Here is a 23281-nt window from a genome sequence, read left to right as displayed (position 1 = left end):
GGAGGCACCGTGTTACAGTGGTTCTCCTCCTATCTCTCTGGTCGGTCATAGTCGGTGTTGGTAGGAGGACAGAGGTCAACCCCTAGCCCCCTCGTTTGCAGGGTGGCTCAGGGCTCGGTCCTCTCTCCCCTCCTATTTAACATCTACATGAAGCTGCTAGGTGAGATCATCCGACAATATGGGGTGAGGTATAAGCAATACGCTGATGATACCCAGCTGTATATCTACCCCATGTCAATTCAGTGAGGTGGTGGATGTGAAGTGCCGGTGCCTGGAGGCTGTGAGGGTCTGGATGGGAGTCAACAGGCTCAGACTTAACTCAGACAAGACCGAGTGGCTGTGGGTAGTGCCTCCTAAAGACTATGTCGATTGTCCATCCTTGGTTCTGGGGGGGGGGGAGAAATTGTCCCCCTCAGAATGGGCTCACAATTTGGGTGTCCTCCTAGACTCACAACTAGGATTAGAGCAACATCTGACAGCTGTGGCTAGGGGGGCCTTTGCACAGGTTCGCCTGGTGCACCAATTGCGACCCTACTTGGATCAGGAGGCTCTCCTCACAGTCACTCATGCCTTTGTCACCTCACGGTTGGATTATTGCAGCGCGCGCTACATGGGGCTACCCTTGAAAAGTGTTCGGAGACTACAGTTGGTCGAGAATGCAGCCGCCCGAGCTGTCGTGGGTGCACCTAGGTACACCCACATTACACCAATTCTCCGCGAGCTGCACTGGCTCCCTATTGGTCTCCGGTCACAATTCAAGGTGTTGGTTATTACCTTTAATGTTAGGTGTTTTGTGCCAGCCATGGCAGTCTCTTCAAAGGCCACCAGATGGGGGCAAAGAGACACCTTTGATCCCACTGGTGGGTCAAGGGGCTCCAGCCCCTGCAGCCCCATTGGGGAAAGTTAATGGCCCTCTGGCCCCCTCACACACCTTGTAAGGGAGGGGCCAGGGGCCCCTATAAGAACCCCTGCACAGGGGCTGCTCTTCCCTTTTTTTGCCCTTTTTACCCTTTCCCTTTTGCCTGCTCTTGTTCTAGTCTCCTATGGGACTGACCCATGGGCTCAATCCAGGCATGGATGCCTCCATGCCTGGGACCTTATTTTACTCCACTTTTACTTCTAAATAAAGACTTAATTTGATTGCATCCTTGTGTGCTGACCTTTTCTTGGAAGCGCCCTCAACGAACCATCATTCTTCATGAGTTCCCTCACATTTAAAGCCCTACATGGCTCTTCGAGACTGCCTTCTACAGCATAGCTCCCAGCGACCGGTAAGATCCACAGAGTTGGTCTCCTCCAGGTCCCATCAGCTAAATAATGCCGGCTGGCGAGCCCGCAGGGGAGGGCCTTCTCTGTGGCTGCCCCAGCTCTCTGGAACCAGTTACTTCCTGAGGTCCGGACCATCCCCACCCAATTGGCCTTCCGAAAAGTGGTGAATATCTGGCTTTTCCGGCAGACCTGGGGCCATTGATCTCGCTTTGTGATCTGACGAGATCCGGCCATGAATGGTGTGAATGGGTTTTAATGTCTTTAATGTTTTTAATTTTCAAGTGTTTTTATAGTGATTTTTTGAGTGTATTGTGAGCCGTCCTGGGTCTTTGGAGAGGGGCGGCATATAAATTGAATAAATAAATAAATAAGTAAATAAATTGAATAACAAAGCAGAAGCTTTTAATGATGAGGAACCAAGATGAGTGACATTCAGCAAGTCTTATTGGTTAGCTAGAAAGATTGACATTCAAACGTGAGTTTACATACCCTTTCTGACTTTTGGTCTAAAACTGGTTTTTGGTGAAGTTTAATTCTGTGCTTGATGATGAGATAATTTTCCCTATTCAGCTTTGTTTGGAAGGAAAAATGTTAATCTCTATTCCTGAAAAGAAGCAGCTTTGGAAATCTGACTAGTTCCTGTGTCTATTTGTTCTGGTAATTGGTTTAACAAGCAACAGATACTTTGTTTGCTCCTTTGCTTCATTCTGGAGAGCTTAAATGGCCTCTCTGCTTAAGGGTTTCACTTTATGAGCAAGAGTTGGCTGCTGATAGTTATCATTGCATTTTAACTATTTTAATTCCTCAAGAGGCTCTGCCATCCTGCCTGATTTGTAGCTCCAGTTTGCAGGCATTTCTAATCTAATGATTGGTATTTAGGGCAGTTTTTTGCAAGCAAAGAAGCATTTTGTATTTTTGTACAGGTAGGTAATCCTTGATTTACAACAGTTACAATGGCACTGAAAAAAGTGACTTATGACTGTTTTTCACACTTAGAACCATTGCAGCAAACTGTCATTAGGGCAAAGAAGCGATGTCACATGACCACCTGGCTACACCCACCCGGTCACATGAAGCACAGCAGTTGTGAAATGAATGACATGGTTGTTAAGAATGCTGCAACGGGCATAAATGATGACCGGTCATAAGTGTGAGGACTGGTCAAAAGTACAAGGACCTGTCAGAAATCACTTTTTTTCAGCCTCTGGGTAGTCCCTATGTGCATAGGGACTACTCAGAGGGTTGAAAAAGTTATTTTTGATCAGTCCTTGCACTTTTGACTGGTCCTCGCACTTATGACTGTCCTCACATTTTACGTTTTGCGCCCTATCTTGTCACTGTGGTGAAGCAGCTGTGAAATGAGTGACACGGTTGTTAAGAATGCTACAATGGGCAGAAATGTGAGGATGGTCATAAGTGCAAGGACCGGTCAAAAGTGCAAGGACCGGTCAGAAAAGACTTTTTTCAGCCCTCTGAGTAGTTCCTATGCACCTAGCCATGCCCACCCAGTCACATGACCAGCTAGCCACACCCACCCAGTCATATGACCACCAAGCCATGCTCCCAAATAAGCCACACCCACAGAACCGGTTGTTAAAAAATTTGAATCCCACCACTGCTTTGACCTCCCTCACAAAATGAGTGGGTAGCTAAGAAACATGTTAGGGCCCTGCATTGCTGAAAAAGTTTCACTCGAAGTATCCTAACAAACCGAACTAACCCTCTATGATGTTCATCTTTCTGTTCTCTCTTACAGGTAATCCCCTATTTTTTTTGAAGGGGGGCAGCATGTCAGATCCCTATCATGATACTGCCAGTCAAGTGGGGAGGGGACCCCAGATTCTTGTACTCACTTATTGCTCTCATCCTGTTTTCCTATGTATCCTGTAATTCCCTAGTTTATAATTTTTACCCTGTCACCTATTCTGCCCTGTATTTTGAGTTACCTTGGGAGATGTACAAGGGGGGGAGGGCCATCTGTTTTCTTTCAGTTTGGAAGCCTCACAGAAGAAACACATCCTTATCTCTTTCTCAGGACAACCGTTTCCACAACATCTTCGCAATTGTGGATTGGCTCATTGAACATCAAACTGAGAGGAGGGGTTTCTAACCACTTTATCCTAACAGAAATGACTTGGGGTCATTCAGACCCTTTGCTTTGCTTTTGTCTTGCAATCACTCCCTTTCAATAAAAGGTTCCTTTTGAAATGCTGCTGTCTCAAGAGTCTGTACTTTCTTGATTGGGGAGTAGAGGCAGGATTTTACACCCATCCAATCTGACCTAGTGATGTCATATTATTATCACTGAAGACTCTGGTGTTTACAACATAAATATATCTATTTTGTGAGTGGTTTAACAATAACTAATAACTATCACAAATGTAGGCTTGTTTGCTTTCCTATTTAAAAAAGTTTTTAAAATGTTTGTCATTTCACTGGTTATGAATCCATAGCTCATAACCATTCCTTTATTTTACAAAGGTTTAAAAACATGAGACTAACAATTTAAACTTGCAATATAATTTGATTTTCATATAAAGAGAACACTAACCACTGGAGGTAATTGATGGGGTAAGAAGAAGACCTCATACCTGTGCCATCCATCTCCTTGCTTTTAGTTTTATGCATAGCTTTAAAAATGTTAAGTGTTTGCAATTAATCTTTATTATTGTCTGTAAGTTGTCCATAGTTGCCTTATAGGTGAGAGGAGTAGCATCTAAAATAAATAAATGAAGATTTTATAAAATTTATTTATTTATTTATTTAATTTATTCAATTTGTATCCCGCCCTTCTCCTAGTGGACTCAAGGCGGTGCACAGCCAAAACTAAAACACATACCAATACAAAATTTAAAATTTTTAAAAGAATTATATGACTTTGGCCCAAAATTTAAAACATTCAAACTAAAACCCATTGACAATTTAAGAGGCTAAAAAAAAAAGGGGGGGGTTTCACACCAGCCCTGCTTGATGGAAAAGAAAAGTTTTCAGGGCACGGCGAAAGACCCAGAGATCCAATATCCTTCGTATTTCCGGGGGCAAATCGTTCCAGAGGGCAGGAGCTGCCACAGAGAAAGCCCTCCCCCTGGGGGTCGCCAGCCGACATTGCCTGGCTATCAGCACCCTGAGGAGTCCCTCTCTGTGGGAGCGTACTGGTCAGTGGGAGGCTATCGGCGGCAGAAGGCGGCCCCGCAAATACCCAGGTCCTATGCCATGGAACGCTTTAAAGGTGGTGACCAACACCTTGAAGCGCACCCGGAAGACCACTGGAAGCCAATGCAGCTCACGCAGGAGAGGTGTCACATGGGAGCGCCCTCTCGCTCCCATAATCCCCTGCGCGGCCGCATTCTGCACCAGTTGGAGCCTCCGGGTGCTCCTCAAGGGGAGCCGCATGTAGACAGCATTGCAGTAGTCCAGGCGGGAAGTGACAAGTGTCTGAGTGACTGCATAAGGAGTCCCGATCCAGAAAGGGACGCAACTGGTGAATCAGGCGAACCTGATAAAAAGCCCCCCTGGCCATGGCCGTCATATGCTCTTCTAAAGACAGCCATGCATCCAGGAGAACACCCAAGTTGCGAGCCCTGTCCGTGGAGGCCAATAACTCGCCCCCAATAGCCAGTGATGGCACCAGCTGGCTATATTGGGACGCCGGAAGCCACAGCCACTCGGTCTTGGAAGGGTTGAGTCGAAGCCTGTTACTCCCCATCCAGATCTGCATGGCCTTCAGGCACCGGGACATCACTTCAAGGGCATCGTTGGGATGGCCTGGGATGGAGATGTACAGCTGAGTATCATCAGCGTACTGATGGAACTCCACCCCAAAGCCACGGATGATCTCACGCAGCGGCTTCACATAAATGTTGAAGAGATAGAACCACCGCAAAATGGTGCCCCCCACTCCCACTCCTCCAACCGGCGCAGCAGGATACCATGGTCGATGGTATCAAAAGCCGCTGAGAGATCTAACAGGACCAGGATAGAGGAGCAACCCCTATCCCGAGCCCTCCAGAGATCATCCACCAACGTGACCAATGCTGTTTCCGTGCTGTGCCCAGGCCTGAAGCCGGACTGGAGCAGATCCAGATAGACAGCTTCATCCCGGTACCGAGGAAGCTGTCGCGCTACCACACTCTCAACAACCTTCGCCAAGAAGGGAAGTTTGGAGACCGGACGGTATTTAGCCAAAACAGCCAGATCCAGAGCAGGTTTCTTGAGGAAGGGCCTCACCACTGCCTCTTTCAAGGCGGATGGCAAGACACCTCACTCAAGGAAGCGTTGATAATCCCCTGGAGCCAGCCTCGCGTAACCTCCCGGGAGGCCAGCACCAACCAGGAGGGACACGGGTCCAATAAACATGTGGTCGCATTCAGCCACCCCAGTATCCTGTCCATGTCCTCGGGAGCAACAGGATAGAACTCCTCCCAAATGGCAGTCTCAAGACCGGCACCCATCATCCCGTCTGTACCTACTCAGTCAAAGACCAAGCCTTCCCGAATCTGAGTGATTTTATCGTGCAGATACTGGACAAAATCCTCAGCCCAACCCTGCAGGGGATCCTCCCGTGCTCCCAGATGCATAATGCATAATGTATAATTAATGAATATACAGCATGTATGTGTATGTGTATGTACACTATTATATATGTACACTATATATTCATTCATATGTTCTGTATGTGCGGATACAAAGCAGAACCTGAAAAATAAGCAAACATCTGGTAGTCTCATCTTAAATTTTAAAGGAGAAATAATTGAACAACTTGCAAAAAGTGACCTTTGTGAACTAGTGAACATATTCATTAGATTTACATTTTGGGACAAGTTTAAAGTGATATAACCAGACCTGCTTTAGTGACATTAAAGTTAGTCTGATTACTGCATTCTTTAGTTTTTGTAATTTTAAGATGAATGCTACTTTGTTAAGAATTTTTATAGGTAAGCTTAGTAGTGAACCATGCAATGAAAAACAAATAATAAGGAAGTAACCATTCCTGTGATTAATCCATGCTCTAAGAAACTATTTATATCTTATGTTCCAGTTGCTTTATAAACAGCATGTTTATCCCTGTCACTCATTACAGTGGATTATGTTAAAATGGATTGTGGTGACTGTAATTCTGTTCTGCCCAAAGGAGATCTCTTGGGATAAATAACAAGTTCAGGTATATCTGTGGCCTCAGAATAAAAACTATCTAAACAGAATATTGAACTTCAATTTGTAATACTGTTCATCATCAAATTCTTCAATATCCCTCTTTTTTAACATATTGGCTATTTCTCAGTTATTTCTTTAAAAAAATAAAATGGCTGGCAAGAAGCAAAGAAATTTATCTTACAAAAAGGTAGTGATATATTAATTGGAAATTCTAGTTTGTACTGCAAGCTACATTGTAAACAATACTTTGAAAATATTGAGGTGTAATTCTTCGTATTATTTTCTAGGCTGTGAGAAGTCAGAAGTTTCTTGAACAAAGTATCCACTCTGCTCACGAGATTGACAAAACCCTTCAATTAATTCAAGAGTCTCTGGCCTTCATTGATCAACAATTAACAGGATATATTACAGACCGAATTGATGCAGCACATGTACCTCAAGAAGCACAGGTGAGCCATATAACATGTAATTGCATTAAATAGTTCTATCTTTCAAGGAATCAGTAAGAATTTATTTTATTAGATTGTTCTAAATTTACAATGATTCTAGAATTATCATTGATCTAATTCTTACAAAATTGCTAGCCGGCAAATGAAACAGGAACTGCATAAAATCAAAAAGATCACATATATTTTCAAGTAAAATGATCTTTTATGTTTATTTTATCTTTCCTGATGCTAATGTAATATTATTTTATCACACCAAATTAAAAGTTTGCAAATGTTTATATTGTAAAATTAAAGAAGCAAAGTGAATACTATAATTTTTTGAAGTGCTAATTTTATCATGCAATTAAGTTACTCATCGTGGTTAGTATTTTCAATTAACTTATATTTACACCCCAAGTGAATTCTTATTGAATTACATACAGATACCTGCATTTAGTTATTTGGACAATTTTATGCATATTGTCTTATATGAAAAAGCAGAATTATATAGATAGATGAAAGCCAATTTTATAATTGTAGTTAAGGCATCAGACTGGAAACCATGAGACCATAGTCCTGCCTTATACTCAAAGCCAGCTCAGTGACTTTGGGTTAGTCATTTTTTCTCAGCTCTAGGAAAGAGACAGTATATTTACTGAATGTATGTATGTTTGTGTGTGCGTATGTGTGTGTATTCCCCATTCAATCACTTTGATTCTTGGAGATTTCCAGGACAAGTCCCTGAAGTTTTCTTGGCCAGGTTTTTCCAGAAGTGGTTTGGCCAAGAACCTGACCAATATTTGTTTGTTTGTTTGTTTGTTTGTTTGTTTGTTTGTTTGTTTGTTTGTTTATTAAATTTTTCTGCCTCACATTTCACCAAGAGGTGACTCCAGGTGGCATACAGCTAATTAAACAAGATAAAGCATTAAATATTAATAAATATTCATGTTAAAATTTACTTAAAATTAACAAAGATGGCAAGGAAGAGAGCAAGATGTACATGGGTGAAAGTGAATTATCTCAGTCCATTAACCATCTCAGTATGACATGCCCCCATTGGGGCCCCAAGCCAATGGCAGAGCCAAGTTTTCAAGCCTTTTTGGAAGGCCAAAATGGTGAGTGTGAATCTCACTTCCATGACATTCCAAAGAGCAGGAACCAAAACTCTTTTTCTGGATACTGCCAACTGGAATTCCTTTACTGCTGGGGTCTACAGCATGCATGGGTGGGGCAGGCCAATCCCATTGGAGTGAGATGGTTCCTTGGGTAATCTGGACCCATGCCACAAAGGTAGTTTAAAGGTAGTAACAAACACCTTGAATTGGACCTGGAAGTAAACTGGGTGGGTACTGTATGTCTGGATCAGTTCAACCCCATCCAGAACTAAAGATGGTAAAGTCCCTGATCCTGAAGCTCATGCACCAAAAGCCATTCAGTCTTACCATTATCTTACCATTAATATTATTATTGGCTTTATTTTTTGACATCTCATCCAACTAATAAATTATATAGAACTCAGACAAATCATCCTTTAATATTTTAATGTTAAATATGATTTCCATTTTATGAAGAAACATAATAAAACAATAGAAAACTAGAAATATATATCACAGAAATTGAACTTGAATTATCTTTTTCTTAATACTTTGAAGGGATTACTACAAATAATACTATTATTTTTGTAGCTCTAGTTGTAAATATTTTAATTTCTTCTGTTCATGCTGTGGTGTTTAATTATTTATTTATAGCTTTCATATAGTTACCCAATACAAATAATGCAACTCTGAATAGGTTACAAAAAGTTAATATTGGAACACAGTTATATTTTGAACACACACCTCAAATTTATCATTATTCATTTATTTTTTTTATTATTAAATTTATATACCACCCATCTCTCTATTTGGGTCTAGGTTTTGGAATGACTCTTATACAGTTCCATCCATATTTTACAAATCTCTACCTGCACAATGTCTATTTCTGTTTTTGGGCCATCTGTGAAAATATATATCAAATTTGATCTAGAGCGTCAGCCAACTTCCAGGGCAAAATTTTGAAGTATACAATTGAATATAGATGAACTTAAAATCCATTCTATAGACAATGCATAATCTATTACGGTACTGATACTATTGGAATTCAACTTTAATAATTTAAATTTATTTATTCTTTGTGTAAAGTCTTTGTGTAAATTCAGACATATTAATCTTGTAAAAATAATATAATTTGATTCAAATATGTCTTCTCTCCACCACCACCACCTTTGCACCCACCCAGAAAATTCAATCAGAGTTGACAAGCCATGAGATTACCTTGGATGAAATGAAGAAACATAACCAGGGTAAAGATTCTGCCAATAGAATGTTCTCTCAAATTGATACTGCACAGGTTTGTGAATTTAATTTGCTTTTGTAGATTAATTTAAAATCTACTTTCAAATATTCAAAATAAAGTTTAATTATGTGTTAATCATGCCATGACCTGAAAAAGAACTAAGATTGTGCAAAACTTTGGATCTGATTCAAAAATATGCTTTGTAGCACACAGATTCTTGGTTAGTCTAAAGTTTATAATGATCACTGCATAAAGGACATGGGATTTATAAAACTAATATTTATTTATTTATTTTATTCAATTTACCGCCCTTCTCCTAGTAGACTCAGGGCAGTGCACAGCCAGAACTAAAACACATACCAATACAAAATTTAAAATTATTAAAAGAATTACATAACTTTGGCCCAATTTGAAACAATTCGAATTAAAACCCATTGACAATTTAAAAGCTAAAAAACTAAAAAAGACTAAAAAGACTAAAAGGGGGGGGGTTCACACCAGCCCTGCTTGATGGAAAAGAAAAGTTTTCAGAGTACGGCGAAAGACCCGGAGATCCGATATCCTTCGTATCTCCGGGGGCAAATCATTCCAGAATGGTCGGTGGGAGGCTATCGGCGGCAGAAGGTGGTGCCGCAAATACCCAGGTCCTATGCCACGGAGTGCTTTAAAGGTGGTAACCAACACCTTGAAGCGCACCCGGAAGACCACTGGAAGCCAATGCAGCTCACGCAGGAGAGGTGTCACATGGGAGCGCCCCCTCGCCCCCATAATCCCCCACGCGGCCGCATTCTGCACCAGTTGGAGCCTCCGGGTGCTCCTCAAGGGGAGCCCCATGTAGAGAGCATTGCAGTAGTCCAGGCAGGAAGTGACGAGTGCCTGAGTGACTGTGCGTAAAGGGTCCCGATCCAGAAAGGGACGCAACTGGTGAATCAGGCAGACCTGATGAAAAGCCCCCCTGGCCATGGCTGTCATATACTCTTCTAAAGACAGCCGTGCATCCAGGAGGACGCCCAAGTTGCGAGCCCTGTCCGTGGGGGCCAATAACTCACCCCCAATAGCCAGCGATGGCACCAGCTGGCTATATCGGGACGCCGGAAGCCACAGCCACTCGGTCTTGGAAGGGTTGAGTCAAAGCCTGTTACTCCCCATCCAGATCCGCATGGCCTCCAGGCACCAGGACATCACTTCAAGGGCATCGTTGGGATGGCCTGGGGTGGAGATGTACAGTTGAGTATCATCAGCGTACTGATGGAACTCCACCCCAAAGCCACGGATGATCTCACCCAGCGGCTTCACATAAATGTTGAACAGAAGGGGCGAGAGGACCAACCCCTGAGGCACCCCACAAACAAGGCGCCTCGGGGTCAACCTCTGCCCCCCTGCCAACACCGACTGCGACCAGTCAGAGAGATAGGAGGAGAACCACTGCAAAACGGTGCCCCACACACCCAACCCCTCCAACCGGCGCAGCAGGATACCATGGTCGATGGTATCAAAAGCCGCTGAGAGATCTAACAGGACCAGGATAGAGGACAACCCCTATCCCGAGCCCTCCAGAGATCATCCACCAACGCGACCAATGCCGTTTCCGTGCTGTGCCGAGGCCTGAAGCCAGACTGGAGCGGATCCAGATAGACAGCTTCATCCCAGTACCGAGGAAGCTGTCGCGCCACCACACTCTCAACAACCTTCGCCAAGAAGGGAAGTTTGGAGACCGGACGGTATTTAGCCAAAACAGCCAGATCCAGAGCAGGCTTCTTGAGGAGGGGCCTCACCACCACCTCTTTCAAGGCGGATGGCAAGACACCCTCACTCAAGGAAGCGTTGATAATCCCCTGGAGCCAGCCTCGCGTAACCTCCTGGGAGGCCAGCACCAACCAGGAGGGACACGGGTCCAATAAACATGTGGTCGTGTTCAGCTGCCTCAGTATCCTGTCCATGTTCTCGGGAGCAACAGGGTCGAATTCCTCCTAAATGGCAGTCTCAAGACTGGCACCCATCATCCCGTCTGTACCTACCCAGTCAGAGACCAAGCCTTCCCAAATCTGAGTGATTTTATCGTGCAGATACTGGACAAGATCCTCAGCACGACCCTACAAGGGTTCCTCCCGCGCTCCCAGATGGAGGAAGGAGTGGGTCACCCTAAACAGGGCAGCCGGGCGATTATCTGCCGATGCAATAAGAGCAGAAAAATAGTTACATTTTGCCGCTTTTATCGCCACTAGGTAAGTCTTAATATGAGATCTTACCAGTGTTCAGTCGGATTCGGAGCGACTAGATCTCCAACTGCTCTCTAGGCATCTTTTCTGGCACTTCATCTCCCTCAGCTCCTCGGAGAACCAAGGAGCCAGGTAGACTCGGCGACAGGTCAGAGGCCGCACAGGCACGACTCGGTCCAAAGTGTCAGCGGCCGCCCTAAGCCAGGCGGCCACCAGCTCCTCAGCCGAGCCATAAGTCAGAGCCTCAGGAAATGGCCCAAGCTCCATCTGGAACCTATCAGGATCCATCAGGCGCCTGGGGTGGAACCATCTGGTCTCTTCCGCCTCCCTGTGGTGGGATGTGGCAGTTAGAAAGTCAAGCCTAAGAAGGGAATGATCCGACCATGACAAGGGCTCAATCACTAACTTCCCTTTCTCAAGATCATTCATCCACTGTCCAGAGACAAAAATCAAGTCCAGAGTGTGTCCTCCCATGTGAGTGGGTCCATGAATTAATTGGGTCAGGTCCATGGCTGTCATGGAAGCCATGAACTCCTGAGCCGCCTCAGACGCTTCGCCGACAGACGGCAGGTTACAGTCCCCCTTGACCATAAGCCTGGGGGTCTCCACCGCCACCTCGGCAATCACGTTGAGGAGCTCGGGCAGGGCCGCCGACACGTGGCAGGGAGCCAGGTACGTAGTCAGCAAGTCCATCTGCCTCCCTTGTCCCCACTTCACAAGGAGGGACTCGCATCCAGCTATCTGAGGTACAGTGGCCTCCCTTGGGGCGAGACCTTCCTTTACCAGAACCGCCACCCCCCCCACCCCTCCCCTGGGACCTCGGCTGATGGAATGCATAGAAGCCCGGAGGGCACATCTCAACAAGGGGGACCCCACCTTCCTGGCCCAACCAGGTCTCCGTAATACCTACCAGGTCCGCACCCCCCCAACTGAACCAGATCACAAATGAGAGGGGCTTTATTTACCATGGACCTGGCATTGCACAAGATCAACCGGAGGCCCAGGGCCTGAGGATCTGAACAACCCAGGGTGCGAGACGAGCATTGAGGGCCGGAGCATGCAATCGCCCGCAGACAGCGAGTGCGCCCTCCCCTAACACGATATGGCCATATCTGCCCCTCCCACCCACAATGCTGATGGAAACGCCCTCCCCAATATAGGAACTAGCCCCCCCGCCCCCCGACACCTGTGGGTTACCCCCCAAACCCACCCTGGTCATTACATTCTCCCTCCCACCCCTTAAAAAACGAATTAGAAATGCATACAAAGAACTCTTAAAATCCCCAACTCCTTCGTGCCACCTCTTGGGATCCCACAACCCGTCTTTGAGGTATTTCTTAGCCAGGCCAGTGGGCCACTTCCAGGAATGGGGGGTATTCCTTAAAGCCCATAAATCCAATCTTGAATATAATCGTAGAGCCATAGACAATCATAGAAGAGGGTGCGAAGAATGGCAAACAGGAGATGTTAATAGTGGGCTAGGAACTGGCTAAGATTCTCCCAAACATCAGTAACTTCCTCGCCCAGGCGTCCCCTCACAACACCTGGGAGGCATAGCTGGTAACCACCGTCGTCCTCTCACCACGATGGCATCCCGAAATCCACTGGGAGTTCTGTCCGGTGGTATTCTCGGCCATTTCAGAGCTCCCACCCCTGCATGGCCGGTTCGGTGTCATAGAACCACAACTGCCCTCACACGGCAGTGGGAATCCCCATCCAAGACAAGCCAGTTCCACGGGGGAGAAAAAACCAGCGCCTTCCCAGCTGTCCAAGTCCAAGTCCCAGCTCACTGATCGCTAGTCCTAGGCGGGGTCCCCAGATGGAACTAAGGGGCCCAGGGTTCAACAACCCTCTCGGGGGGGGGCGGCTAGAGAAGTCATATAGGATTAATACCCCAAAGACCCCTCATGCCTGGGGAGTGCCCAGAAAAAAAACAATAGGCACAGCCGATGTCACTCCAGCTTGTAGTCCCGGCAGCAACCAGCAGAGAGCAGAGGCAGTCTCTTTGTTATCCCATGGGCACAGCAGGTCTCGTCATCGCCATTGGACTAGTGGAGTGAGACCCGAGCCAGCGAGCCACCTCCACCTCCCTTCGGCTCCGCCACTTCAGCTCTCGCCCCCTTCATCCCGAGACCCCCGCAGACTTCCCAGGTGACCCTCTCTGACACTCCTGGAGAGGGCCCGCGCCGACCTCGCTCCTCGGCCTCTCAACGACCCGGCCTGCCAACTCCGCCGCTCCAGCCTCTCCAAGGCCTCGCAGCGCCATCGCCAACTGCCAAATTCCAATGCTGAGAGGCCGGATGCCGTTTGCAACTCACCGAGCCCCACCGCAGCCATCGGTCTTGCCCAGGCAGCCTCGCCCTCGCCCAGGCAACAACAGCGACAGTGAGCCGTTTCAAGGACTCATGACGACCCCTCTGGTCCACTGGTAAATCCTCTCATTGTCCATGTCGGGGGAGGTAATAAACAACACCCCCAAACAGTCCTGTTTAGCCAAAAATCGCTCACCCTCGGCAGAGGCTCAACACGCAGTGGCCATTTTGAAGGTGGAAGTTTAGGCAGTTGATTAATTTAGCACGTTAATTAGCCACTGCACGTTCTATTTATTACATAACAAAGCTTGACCACCCTTAAAGTAATAAAATAAGTTGAATCTAAAATTATGGTATGTTAATTAAACTGATCAAATGGCTGGGGATTTTTTTTAAGATATGGAGTTAACAGCTCATGGTGGGTAGCAACATAAAATGAAAGATATGACATGGTTTATCATGCAGAATTTCCAAACTCTGTTGAAACACTTTATGCAAAGGTAAACATATACAGTATGTTTCATCCTCTTCCAGAAAAAGTATTTATATAGTAGCTGTTTGTAGAATTTTGCTTTCAAATTACATTTCTGAGTAGATAACTCTTTTTCTCTTATATTCACATATTTTGCACCAACCACCAGAGGCTGATTGAATGTATTTAAGGAATAATATTTCTTAAAGAAATCCATGAATTTACATATTTTCTAAATTAAATGCATACAATTAACTGCTATTTCCATGCTGATAGTGAATTCTAAATATGAGATCACAACTATTTGTTATTTGTGTGAAGTGCTATACATCAAAATTTGAAAAAAAAAAAGTTAATATAAATTAATCCATAGGCGAAGAAGAACTCTACAGTTGTTTTCAGTCATTTCTATGTAGATTGTCTATTGATTTGGGCTATCAGTCACATTTTATTTCTTTAAAATATATTTCAGTCCAATTTTTTGTTTGTTTGTTTGAAAGTTTATTATATTACAATACAATACAGTTTAGTCAGTTAGACAGTGGTGTTTTCTACACAGGATTAAATTCATTCTTTTGTTATGACGCATCCTAATTTACAATTTACATATTCATCCTAATATTTACACTATCTCATACCTCTCCCTTATTCGGTTATCAATCCAGCTATACCTTGAGTTTACTCAAGCCCAAAATCTAAGAGAAAATTTTTACAAAATGTTTTATAGATGGCACTTAGATCCCCAAAAGCTAGCCTGTATGTACCCGAACTTACAACCTACATGTTGGAGATGTAAATGTGATGATGCAACGTATTTTCATGTATGGTGGACATGTAAGAAAATTAAGGCATTTTGGATTAAGATATGGTGGATTATACAAAATATTCTTAAAAAGAAGATAAAATTTACTTCACAGTTCTTTTTATTGGGTATAATTGAAGGATGTACAGTTATAGAGACTAATTTGATTTTGAACTTAATAACGGCAGCCAGACTTTTGGTGGCGCAATATTGGAAGAAGGAAGAAATACCTACTATTGAAGAATGGACATTAAAAGTAGCTAATCTGGCGGAGATGGCTAAAATTTCTGCATATTTGAAGGACTGTTCGAATGAAAGATATGTACTGGAATAGAGAAGATGGATTGACTATATACAAAACAAATACGGGACTAAAAAGTTGCAAATAGCTTATGAATGAAATATTTAGATGATTTTTTTTTCTACTTTGATATTTTAGTACCTATGGCAGAGTTAAAGAGTAAGGGGAAGTTAAGAGTTTATAGTTAGTTTGCTTATGTTAGATTATGTTTATTAAATGCAATACCCTGTATTTTGCTCTGGGAAGTCGGGGAGGGGGAGGAAGAGGGGAAGGGGTGGGGGAAGGGGGGGGAATTTGTTTGTAAAATATTTTAAAACTTTTCAATTAAAAAAAAAATCCATCTATACCAAAGTTTTTTATGCTGTACTTTCAAAAAAATAGTAAAGTATAGAGATCTAAGCAGGGATGAAATCCAATAGGTTCTGACAGGTTCTGGAGAACCAGTAGCGGAAATTTTGAGCAGTTCGGAGAACCGGTAGTGGAAATTTTGAGTAGTTCGGAAAACCGGCAAATATCCCTTCTGGCTGCTCCCAGAGTGGGGAGGGAATGGGGATTTTGCAGTATCCTTCGCCTGGAGTGGGGGGAATGGAGATTTTGCAGTATCCTTCCCCTGCCACGCCCACCAAGCCATGTCCACCGTGCCACACCACACCCACCAAGCCATGCCCACAGAACCAGTATTTAAAAAAAATGGATTTCAGAACTGGATCTAAGATATATTGTACCCTACTTTAAGAGTTTAAGGAGAGTTATAAGTTTATTGAATTGGATTTATTATTGAAGTTATAGCTTTGTGCTCATATCTTTCCTTCCTTATATTTTTTCAGAAAAAATTACAAGATGTCTTTATGAAATTTCGCTTGTTCCAAAAGCCAGTCAATTTTGAGCAGCGATTACAAGAAAGTAAAAGAATTTTAGATGAAGTAAAATTGCAAGTGCCAAAGTTGGAATGGAGAAGTATTGAGCAGGAAGCAATGCAGTCACAGCTGGATAATTGTATGGTAAGTATTTCAAAGGAAGTTATCTCTCACAATGTCATGCATTTTATTATCCTTCAGGCAAATTGCAAACATGAGTTACATTTTGTTTAAATAAAAATATAGTTCCTCTTTTCTTGTGTTCACTAGAAACAATATAAAATTCTTAGTGAAGTGAAATCTGAAGTGGAAACAATAATAAAAACTGGGCGTCAGATTGTACAGAAGCAGCAAACTGAAAATCCCAAAGAACTAGATGAAAGGCTGACAGCTTTGAAATTACAGTATAATGATTTGGGTGCCAAGGTATGCTTTCCATCTTATTTCCTGATACTTATGTAAAAGATAAGTACACTTTGTATTTATTTATTTTTGTTTTTTATTATAAAATATATAACTTTCATTACCGAATATTTAAAGTGATCAACTAATGCAGACAATTTAAATGTAATTCATGCCCTTGAAGGAACAAATTATTGCATATTTTATTTCTCCCTGATCTCATATTCATACATACGGTATTTACGTTAAGTATGAAAGAGAACAATATTTTTTTTAAATGTAAGGCTTGGCCAAATGTACATGCTCACACATGTTCTTGTCCTTTATGCTTATATAAGCATTTATCAAATAATATCCATTTTTCACAATTATTTTTATGAATCTATATGCATGCTATGTTTTATTTTCTGTATATGTAGATATATATGTAGAATAATTCTCCATCATTTTTTAGACAAATTACTATAATGTAATACAACTGCATTTAGTTTGTGATATTACTTTTACATAGTATATAAAGTTATACTACAGTATAGTATTAGTAGTTATAGTGAATTTATAACAGTTATAATGGTTAGCTGTTTCTTATTTATATCTTATAAATAACTTGTTTTAGTTTACATACAAATTCAGTTTAAGGAGAGACCTGGAACAGAATTCATTCTTAATCTCAAGACTTGCTATGCTTAGAATCAGAAAAAAATATTAAAATAACCTGTTCATGATTTTAATGTAATCTGAGATGAGATAATAGTGAAGTTGTAGAAGCTTACTAATGTAGATATTTTTAACATTTTCCCCAAAATTAGTCAGAAAAATTGCTTAATTCATATATATCATATCATAGTGGAAAATAATATTTAACTACTAGAAGCATGATAAACCCAAAACTACGAGTTGGAATGAGGAACCTGAGAAGCCTATATGAATCTGGGAAAACATACAATACTATATAAGCAATGTTCAAATACAATATCTCTATACTGGGAGTGAGTGAAATGCACTGGCCTAAAAATGTAACGTGTAGAATAGGAGATTATACTATCTACTACTCTGGTGAAAATAGTAAACATTATCGAAATGGAGTAGCTATAATAGTAAACAATCTTGTAAATAAATGCATCAATTCTTTAAGTGGTTCCACCATTTCTGCCTGCAAATTTTTATAATAAACCGCTGTCAGTCCATCCGTCCCAGGGGCTTTTCCCACCTTCAGTTGCTTTATTTATTTATTTATTTATTTATTTATTTATTTATTTATTTATTTATTAATCAAATTTCTATACCGCCCTACTCCCGAAGGACTCAGGGCGGTGAATAGCCAAGATAAAATACAGATAATACAAATATTAAAAAATCCCTTAAAATTATTAAATATTTTGGCCGAAACACAGATTAAAACACCCAATTTATAAAATCACAAATTAAAAATTTAAAAGAGGAGAGTTAGGCCAGGCCAGCCTGCTGAAATAAAAAAGTTTTGAGAGCACGACGAAATGTGCGCAGGTCCGGGATCCTCTGTATCTCTGGGGGGAGCTCGTTCCAGATGGTAGGTGCCCCCACAGAGAAGGCTCTCCCCCTGGGGGCCGCCAGTTGACACTGTTTAGCCGATGGCACCCTGAGGAGCCCCTCTCTATGGGAGCGTACTGGTCGGTGAGAGGTTATTGGTAGCAGAAGGCAGTCTCGTAAATACCCCAGTCCGATGACATGGAGCGCTCTAAAGGTGGTAACCAAAACCTTGAAGTGCACCTGGAAGACCACCGGGAGCCAGTGCAGCTCACGCAGGAGAGGGATCACATGGGAGCACCACGTTGCTCCCATAACCACCCGCGCGGCCGCATTCTGGACCAGCTGGAGCCTCCGGGTGCTCCTCAAGGGGAGCCCCATGTAGAGAGCATTGCAGTAGTCCAGGCGGGAAGTAACGAGAGCATGAGTAACCGTATTTAACGAGTCCCAATCCAGAAAGGGACGCAACTGGCGAATCAGGAGGACCTGATAAAAAGTCCCCCTGGCCACGGCCATCATGTGCTCTTCTAAAGACAGCCGTGCGAACCCTCTTCATGGGGGCCAATGACTCGCCCCCAATAGTCAGTGATGGCACCAACTGACTATATCGCGATGTCGGAAACCACAGCCACTCGGTCTTGGATGGGTTGAGCCTGAGTCTGTTTCTCCCCATCCAGATCCGCACGGCCTCCAGGCACTGGGACATCACTTCAAGGGCATCATTGGGGTGGTCCGGGGTGGAGATGTACAGCTGAGTGTTGTCAGCGTACTGATGGTACTTCACCCCGAAACCATGGATGATCTCACCCAGCAGCTTCACATAAATGTTGAACAGAAGGGGCGAGAGGACTGACCCTTGTGGCACCCCACATACAAGGGGCCTCGGGGTCGACCTCTGCCCTCCTGTCAACACGGTCTGCGACTGGTCAGAGAGAAAGGAGGAGAACCACCATAGGATGGTGCCCCCCACCCCTAACTCGTCTAGCCGGTGCAGCATGATACCATGGTCGATGGTATCAAAAGCCGCTGAGAGGTCTAATAGGACTAGGACAGAGGAACAACCCCTGTCCCGAGCCCTCCAGAGATCATCAACCAACGCAACCAATGCCATTTCCATGCTGTACCCAGGCCTGAAGCCCGACTGGAACGGATCCAGATACGACGATTCATCCAGGTACTGGGGGAGCTGTTGTGCTACCACACTCTCAACAACCTTCGCAATGAAGCGAAGCTTGGAGACTGGACGATAATTTGCCAACACTGCCAGGTCCAGGGAAGGCTTCTTGAGGAGAGGCCTCACCACCGCCTCTTTCAAGGTGACAGGGAAGACACCCTCACTCAAAGAAGCATTTATAATCCCCTGGAGCCAGCCTCGTGTAACCTCCCGAGAGGCCAGCACCAACCAGAAGGGACACGGGTCCAGTAAACATGTGGCTGTGCTCAGTCTGCCCAGTATCCTATCCACGTCTTCAGGCGTCACAGAATCAAACTCTTCCCAGATAATACTCACAAGACCTAGAACAATTGCTAGAACAATTTCTTCAACAGTTATCAATTGATTCAAACCTTCCCTTTGCTCTTCTGAAACTATAGAAATATTCTCCCTCTGTAGATATTTGTCTATATCTATACCTTGAATCTAAATCACTAGTATACAACTTCCTATAGAATTCTGAAAATGCTTTTTTAATCATATTTTGCTGATACACCTCTTTACCATAATCTATTTTCTCTATAGTACGTAACTTTTGTTTTTTCCTAAGCAAATACGCCAACCATCTGCCTGGTTTGTTAGCATTACAGAAAGAGTTATGTTTGGCATATTGCAAATTAGTTGCCGCCTGATCTGCCATCAACATATTAAATTGCCCTCGCAATAAATTAATTGCTTCTTTTGTTTTCTTATCAATTGGGTTTAAAATTAATACTTGCTCTTTATTTTTTATTTCTTCTTCTAGCTCCTTCCGTTTCCTTTCCTGTTTACGTCTATATTTATTGTTCAAATATATTAAAATACCTCTCATATATGCTTTACTTGCATCCCAAACCGTTTCCATAGATGTACCTTTATGCATATTCATAACAAAAAATTCTTTCATAAATTGTTTGCATTCTTTCACTCATATTTAAACAAATTTTCATTCAGCCTCCAGGACTTCCTGGGTTCCTTTTCATATTCTAATTCCATCCAAACCAGACTATGATCTGTTAATGTTCTCGGACATATTTTCGTTTTCTTCACCCTAGAAAGAAAATCATTAGAAATTAGTATAAAGTCAATCCTAGAAAATGACTGATGTCTATCAGAAAAAAAGGTAAAATCTTTCTCTTCTCCATTCCTCTCACGCCAAATATCTCTCAGCTCCATATCCTCCATCATATCAAAAAAGGATTTAGGCAATCTGGCACGTGTTTGGATATTTTGCAGAGATCCTTTTTTGTTCTTTTTAATATCCAAAACTCCATTCCAATCTCCCATCATTATATGTGTTTTGTAATCCCATTGTGTTAACTTAGCATGTACAATCTTATAGAAACTTTCTTGTTGCTGATTTGGTGCATATATTCCAATCAATAATGTTTTTTTTTCCCTTCTATTAAAATTTCAATTGCAATATATCTTCCTTGCGCATCTGCTTCAATTAATTTAACTATTAAACCTTTTTTTAGGTATATAACTATACCATTTTTCTTTTCCGGTGCAGATGCTACAAAATGTGTCCCCAACCTTGCATTTATTAAATATTTTTGATCTTGCATTCTAATACGTGTCTCTTGTAAGCATATAATGTCATTTTTATACTGTTTCAGATAATGAAATATTTTCCTCCTCTTTTGCGGTGAATTTAATCCATTGACATTCCAGGTTAAAAATTTACTTACCATCTTTGGCAATTTGAAGCTTTTGAAGCATTAACTGAAGGTAATTTCACTTAGATCTTTGGCCTTGCCCCTCCCACTGCTTCTGATTTTGTGGTTTCTTGTGCTTTCATCTGGGCTTGCTGCACCTTTAATTCCTCTTGGCGTTTCGTTGCTGCTTTAGTCTGTCTTTGTTCCCTTGGTTCCTCTATTTTGCCAAATAATTCCATATCTTGGGCAGAGCTCGTAAATTGTAATAAATCTTCTTCAACAATCGAGGCCCCTCCTTGAGCCTGTGCCTGAGCCTGCATAATTTCTTTCCCTCCCTTTCTTGCTCCCTCTGTTTCCTTTCTTCTTCTGATTTCTGGAGAAAATGAACCTCCAGCCTTTAATACATTAAAGTGAAAATCTCTTGCCTTCCATACTGTATTAAGACGAAATCTCTGTCCTGAATAATCCACCACCAATCCAGTTGGAACCTCCCATCTGTACTGTATCTGACGCTTTCTAAGTTCATCCACCAAAAAAGCATAGTCCTTCCTTGCTCTCAACATTTTGGGAGGGATTTCTTTCAATGTTAAAACCTCCTGCCCTGCCACTTGAAGTTTATTTTTGTAAGAAGCCTGTAAAATCACATTTCTTAGCCTCCTTGTTGTAAAGTAAATTACAATGTCTCTTGGTAAATTTCTCTGCCTGGCCACCCATGAATTAACACAATACATTTTATCAATTTATTGCTTAACGCATTGTAAGCCGCCCTGAGTCTCCGGAGAAGGGCGGCATATAAATCAAATTAAAAAAAAAATGCCAATCCAGATCCTCCTTTCTTTCTTCAGTTATCTGTACAAAGGCTTCTGCAAAGATCTCTCCCAAATTCTCTTGGGTATTTTCTTTCAGACCTCTTACTCTTATGGCAAATTCCATTGATCTATATTGTATCATCATCACCTCTGAGTCTGCTTTTTCCATCTGTGTCAGAACCTCTCCCATTTTATTCTCCAAATTCACGTTTGATTGATTAATTTCCTCTAATCTTTCATCTAACCCTTCAATGTGGCTTGCCAAACCTTGAAATGCAAAAATAATGTCTTCTCTAATTTCCTTATTTCGAGCTTGAATTACATCTTTGATTTCTGTCATTTCTCCAGTTACTTCGTTCATTTTATCAGTCACCTCTTTCATTTTTCATCAAAAGCAGAAGTAATTTTTTCTTCTAAAGTAAAGGCTTGCAGCTTTAAAGCTTGCTGCAAGGCTTCCAGAGTGGTTCTACTGGAACTGTCAGAGATTGCGGTTTGGGTGGTGGAACAGGAGAACTGACAGTAATTTTGGCCCCAGCAGTTTTTATTTGCTTGAAAGCCATTTTCCAATTTTCAGTTCCAAATTAAAACTTTTACAACAGCCAGAACAAAATCCCGGAAATTAGCTCAATTTCCAGTTAGTTTCCAGTCCTCAGTAAGTTTGAATTTATCTACAGTCCAATTTAATTCTTCTTTCTTTTAAAACAAATTCCATTTATTGTCAGCAAAGACTGTCAGCGCAGAGGAGAACTTTAGAGTTAACTTTCGTTATCACGCCCAATTAAGACTCGGTGCCATTTCCTTTCACTTTCTTTCCACAGCAATCAAGAAGGAAGTGTTCAATACACAGGAGTTAAAGTTTAATACTTGCAGTTAGAGTCCCTCCTGACTTCACTCTGCCTGCTTTTGTATCCAAAATGTTGTTAAATTGTTGCAGGGATGGTTGCGGTGTCTTGTTCTGCTAAAGGCAGAAGCGTCCCGGGTCCAGAGCTTGTGTCAGGCTTCCAGGGAGCTCTCACCCTTCAAGCCCCAAGAGTTATTCCTGGGACTCTTGGGGAGCTCTACTCAAGCCTGGCTGCTCTCTTTCCCCTCTTTTCCCGAGGGGAAAATTTCCAAGCCGCTTGACAGATGATTTTCGCTGTTCTAGCGGCTTTGACGAGATTGCGGGGCTAGTGCTCCAAGAGGAGCTGCCATCGGCGCCTGCGGTGCCACCGGAAGTCCCATTGAAGAACCTTTTTGAGGACACTAGGGATGATATTGATATGGGAAGTATAACAACTGGACCAAACATCACTATGGAGGAGGTTGAACACACAAGAAAAATAGCAAAAACAAGAAAAGCCACACAACCTGATAATATCCCAGTAGAAATTTTAAAATTGCTGGAAGACAATGGGAAGAAATTTTTCCTGCAGCTCTTCAATCGAATATATGAAACAGGAAAGATACCATATGATTGGCTAAAGTCAACCTTTGTGACAACCCCCCAAAAATAAATGCAAAGAAGTGTACCGAATACAGAACAATAAGCTTAATGAGTCATGCCCTGAAAATATTCCTGAGAATAAT

The 23281-nt window shown here is 42.7% G+C and overlaps 1 protein-coding gene across 7 annotated transcripts in view; it reads left to right on the top strand.

The window, feature by feature from the left end:
- Positions 1-23281, top strand: part of DMD (dystrophin) — a 2096968-nt gene that overhangs the window by 993818 nt on the left and 1079869 nt on the right. For all 7 annotated transcript variants that reach the window (XM_070944209.1, XM_070944203.1, XM_070944204.1 and 4 more), the window contains exons 29-32: positions 6711-6872; positions 9129-9239; positions 16119-16292; positions 16419-16574. In XM_070944209.1, the coding sequence (XP_070800310.1) occupies positions 6711-6872; positions 9129-9239; positions 16119-16292; positions 16419-16574 (603 nt within the window). The remainder of the gene's footprint in view (positions 1-6710; positions 6873-9128; positions 9240-16118; positions 16293-16418; positions 16575-23281) is intronic.

Source organism: Pituophis catenifer, unplaced genomic scaffold (genome assembly GCF_029215685.1).
Source record: "Pituophis catenifer annectens isolate HBS135680 unplaced genomic scaffold, rPitCat1.0.hap2 SCAF_4, whole genome shotgun sequence".
Lineage (NCBI taxonomy): Eukaryota > Metazoa > Chordata > Lepidosauria > Squamata > Colubridae > Pituophis > Pituophis catenifer.
This window is presented reverse-complemented; position numbering and strand designations above follow the sequence as displayed.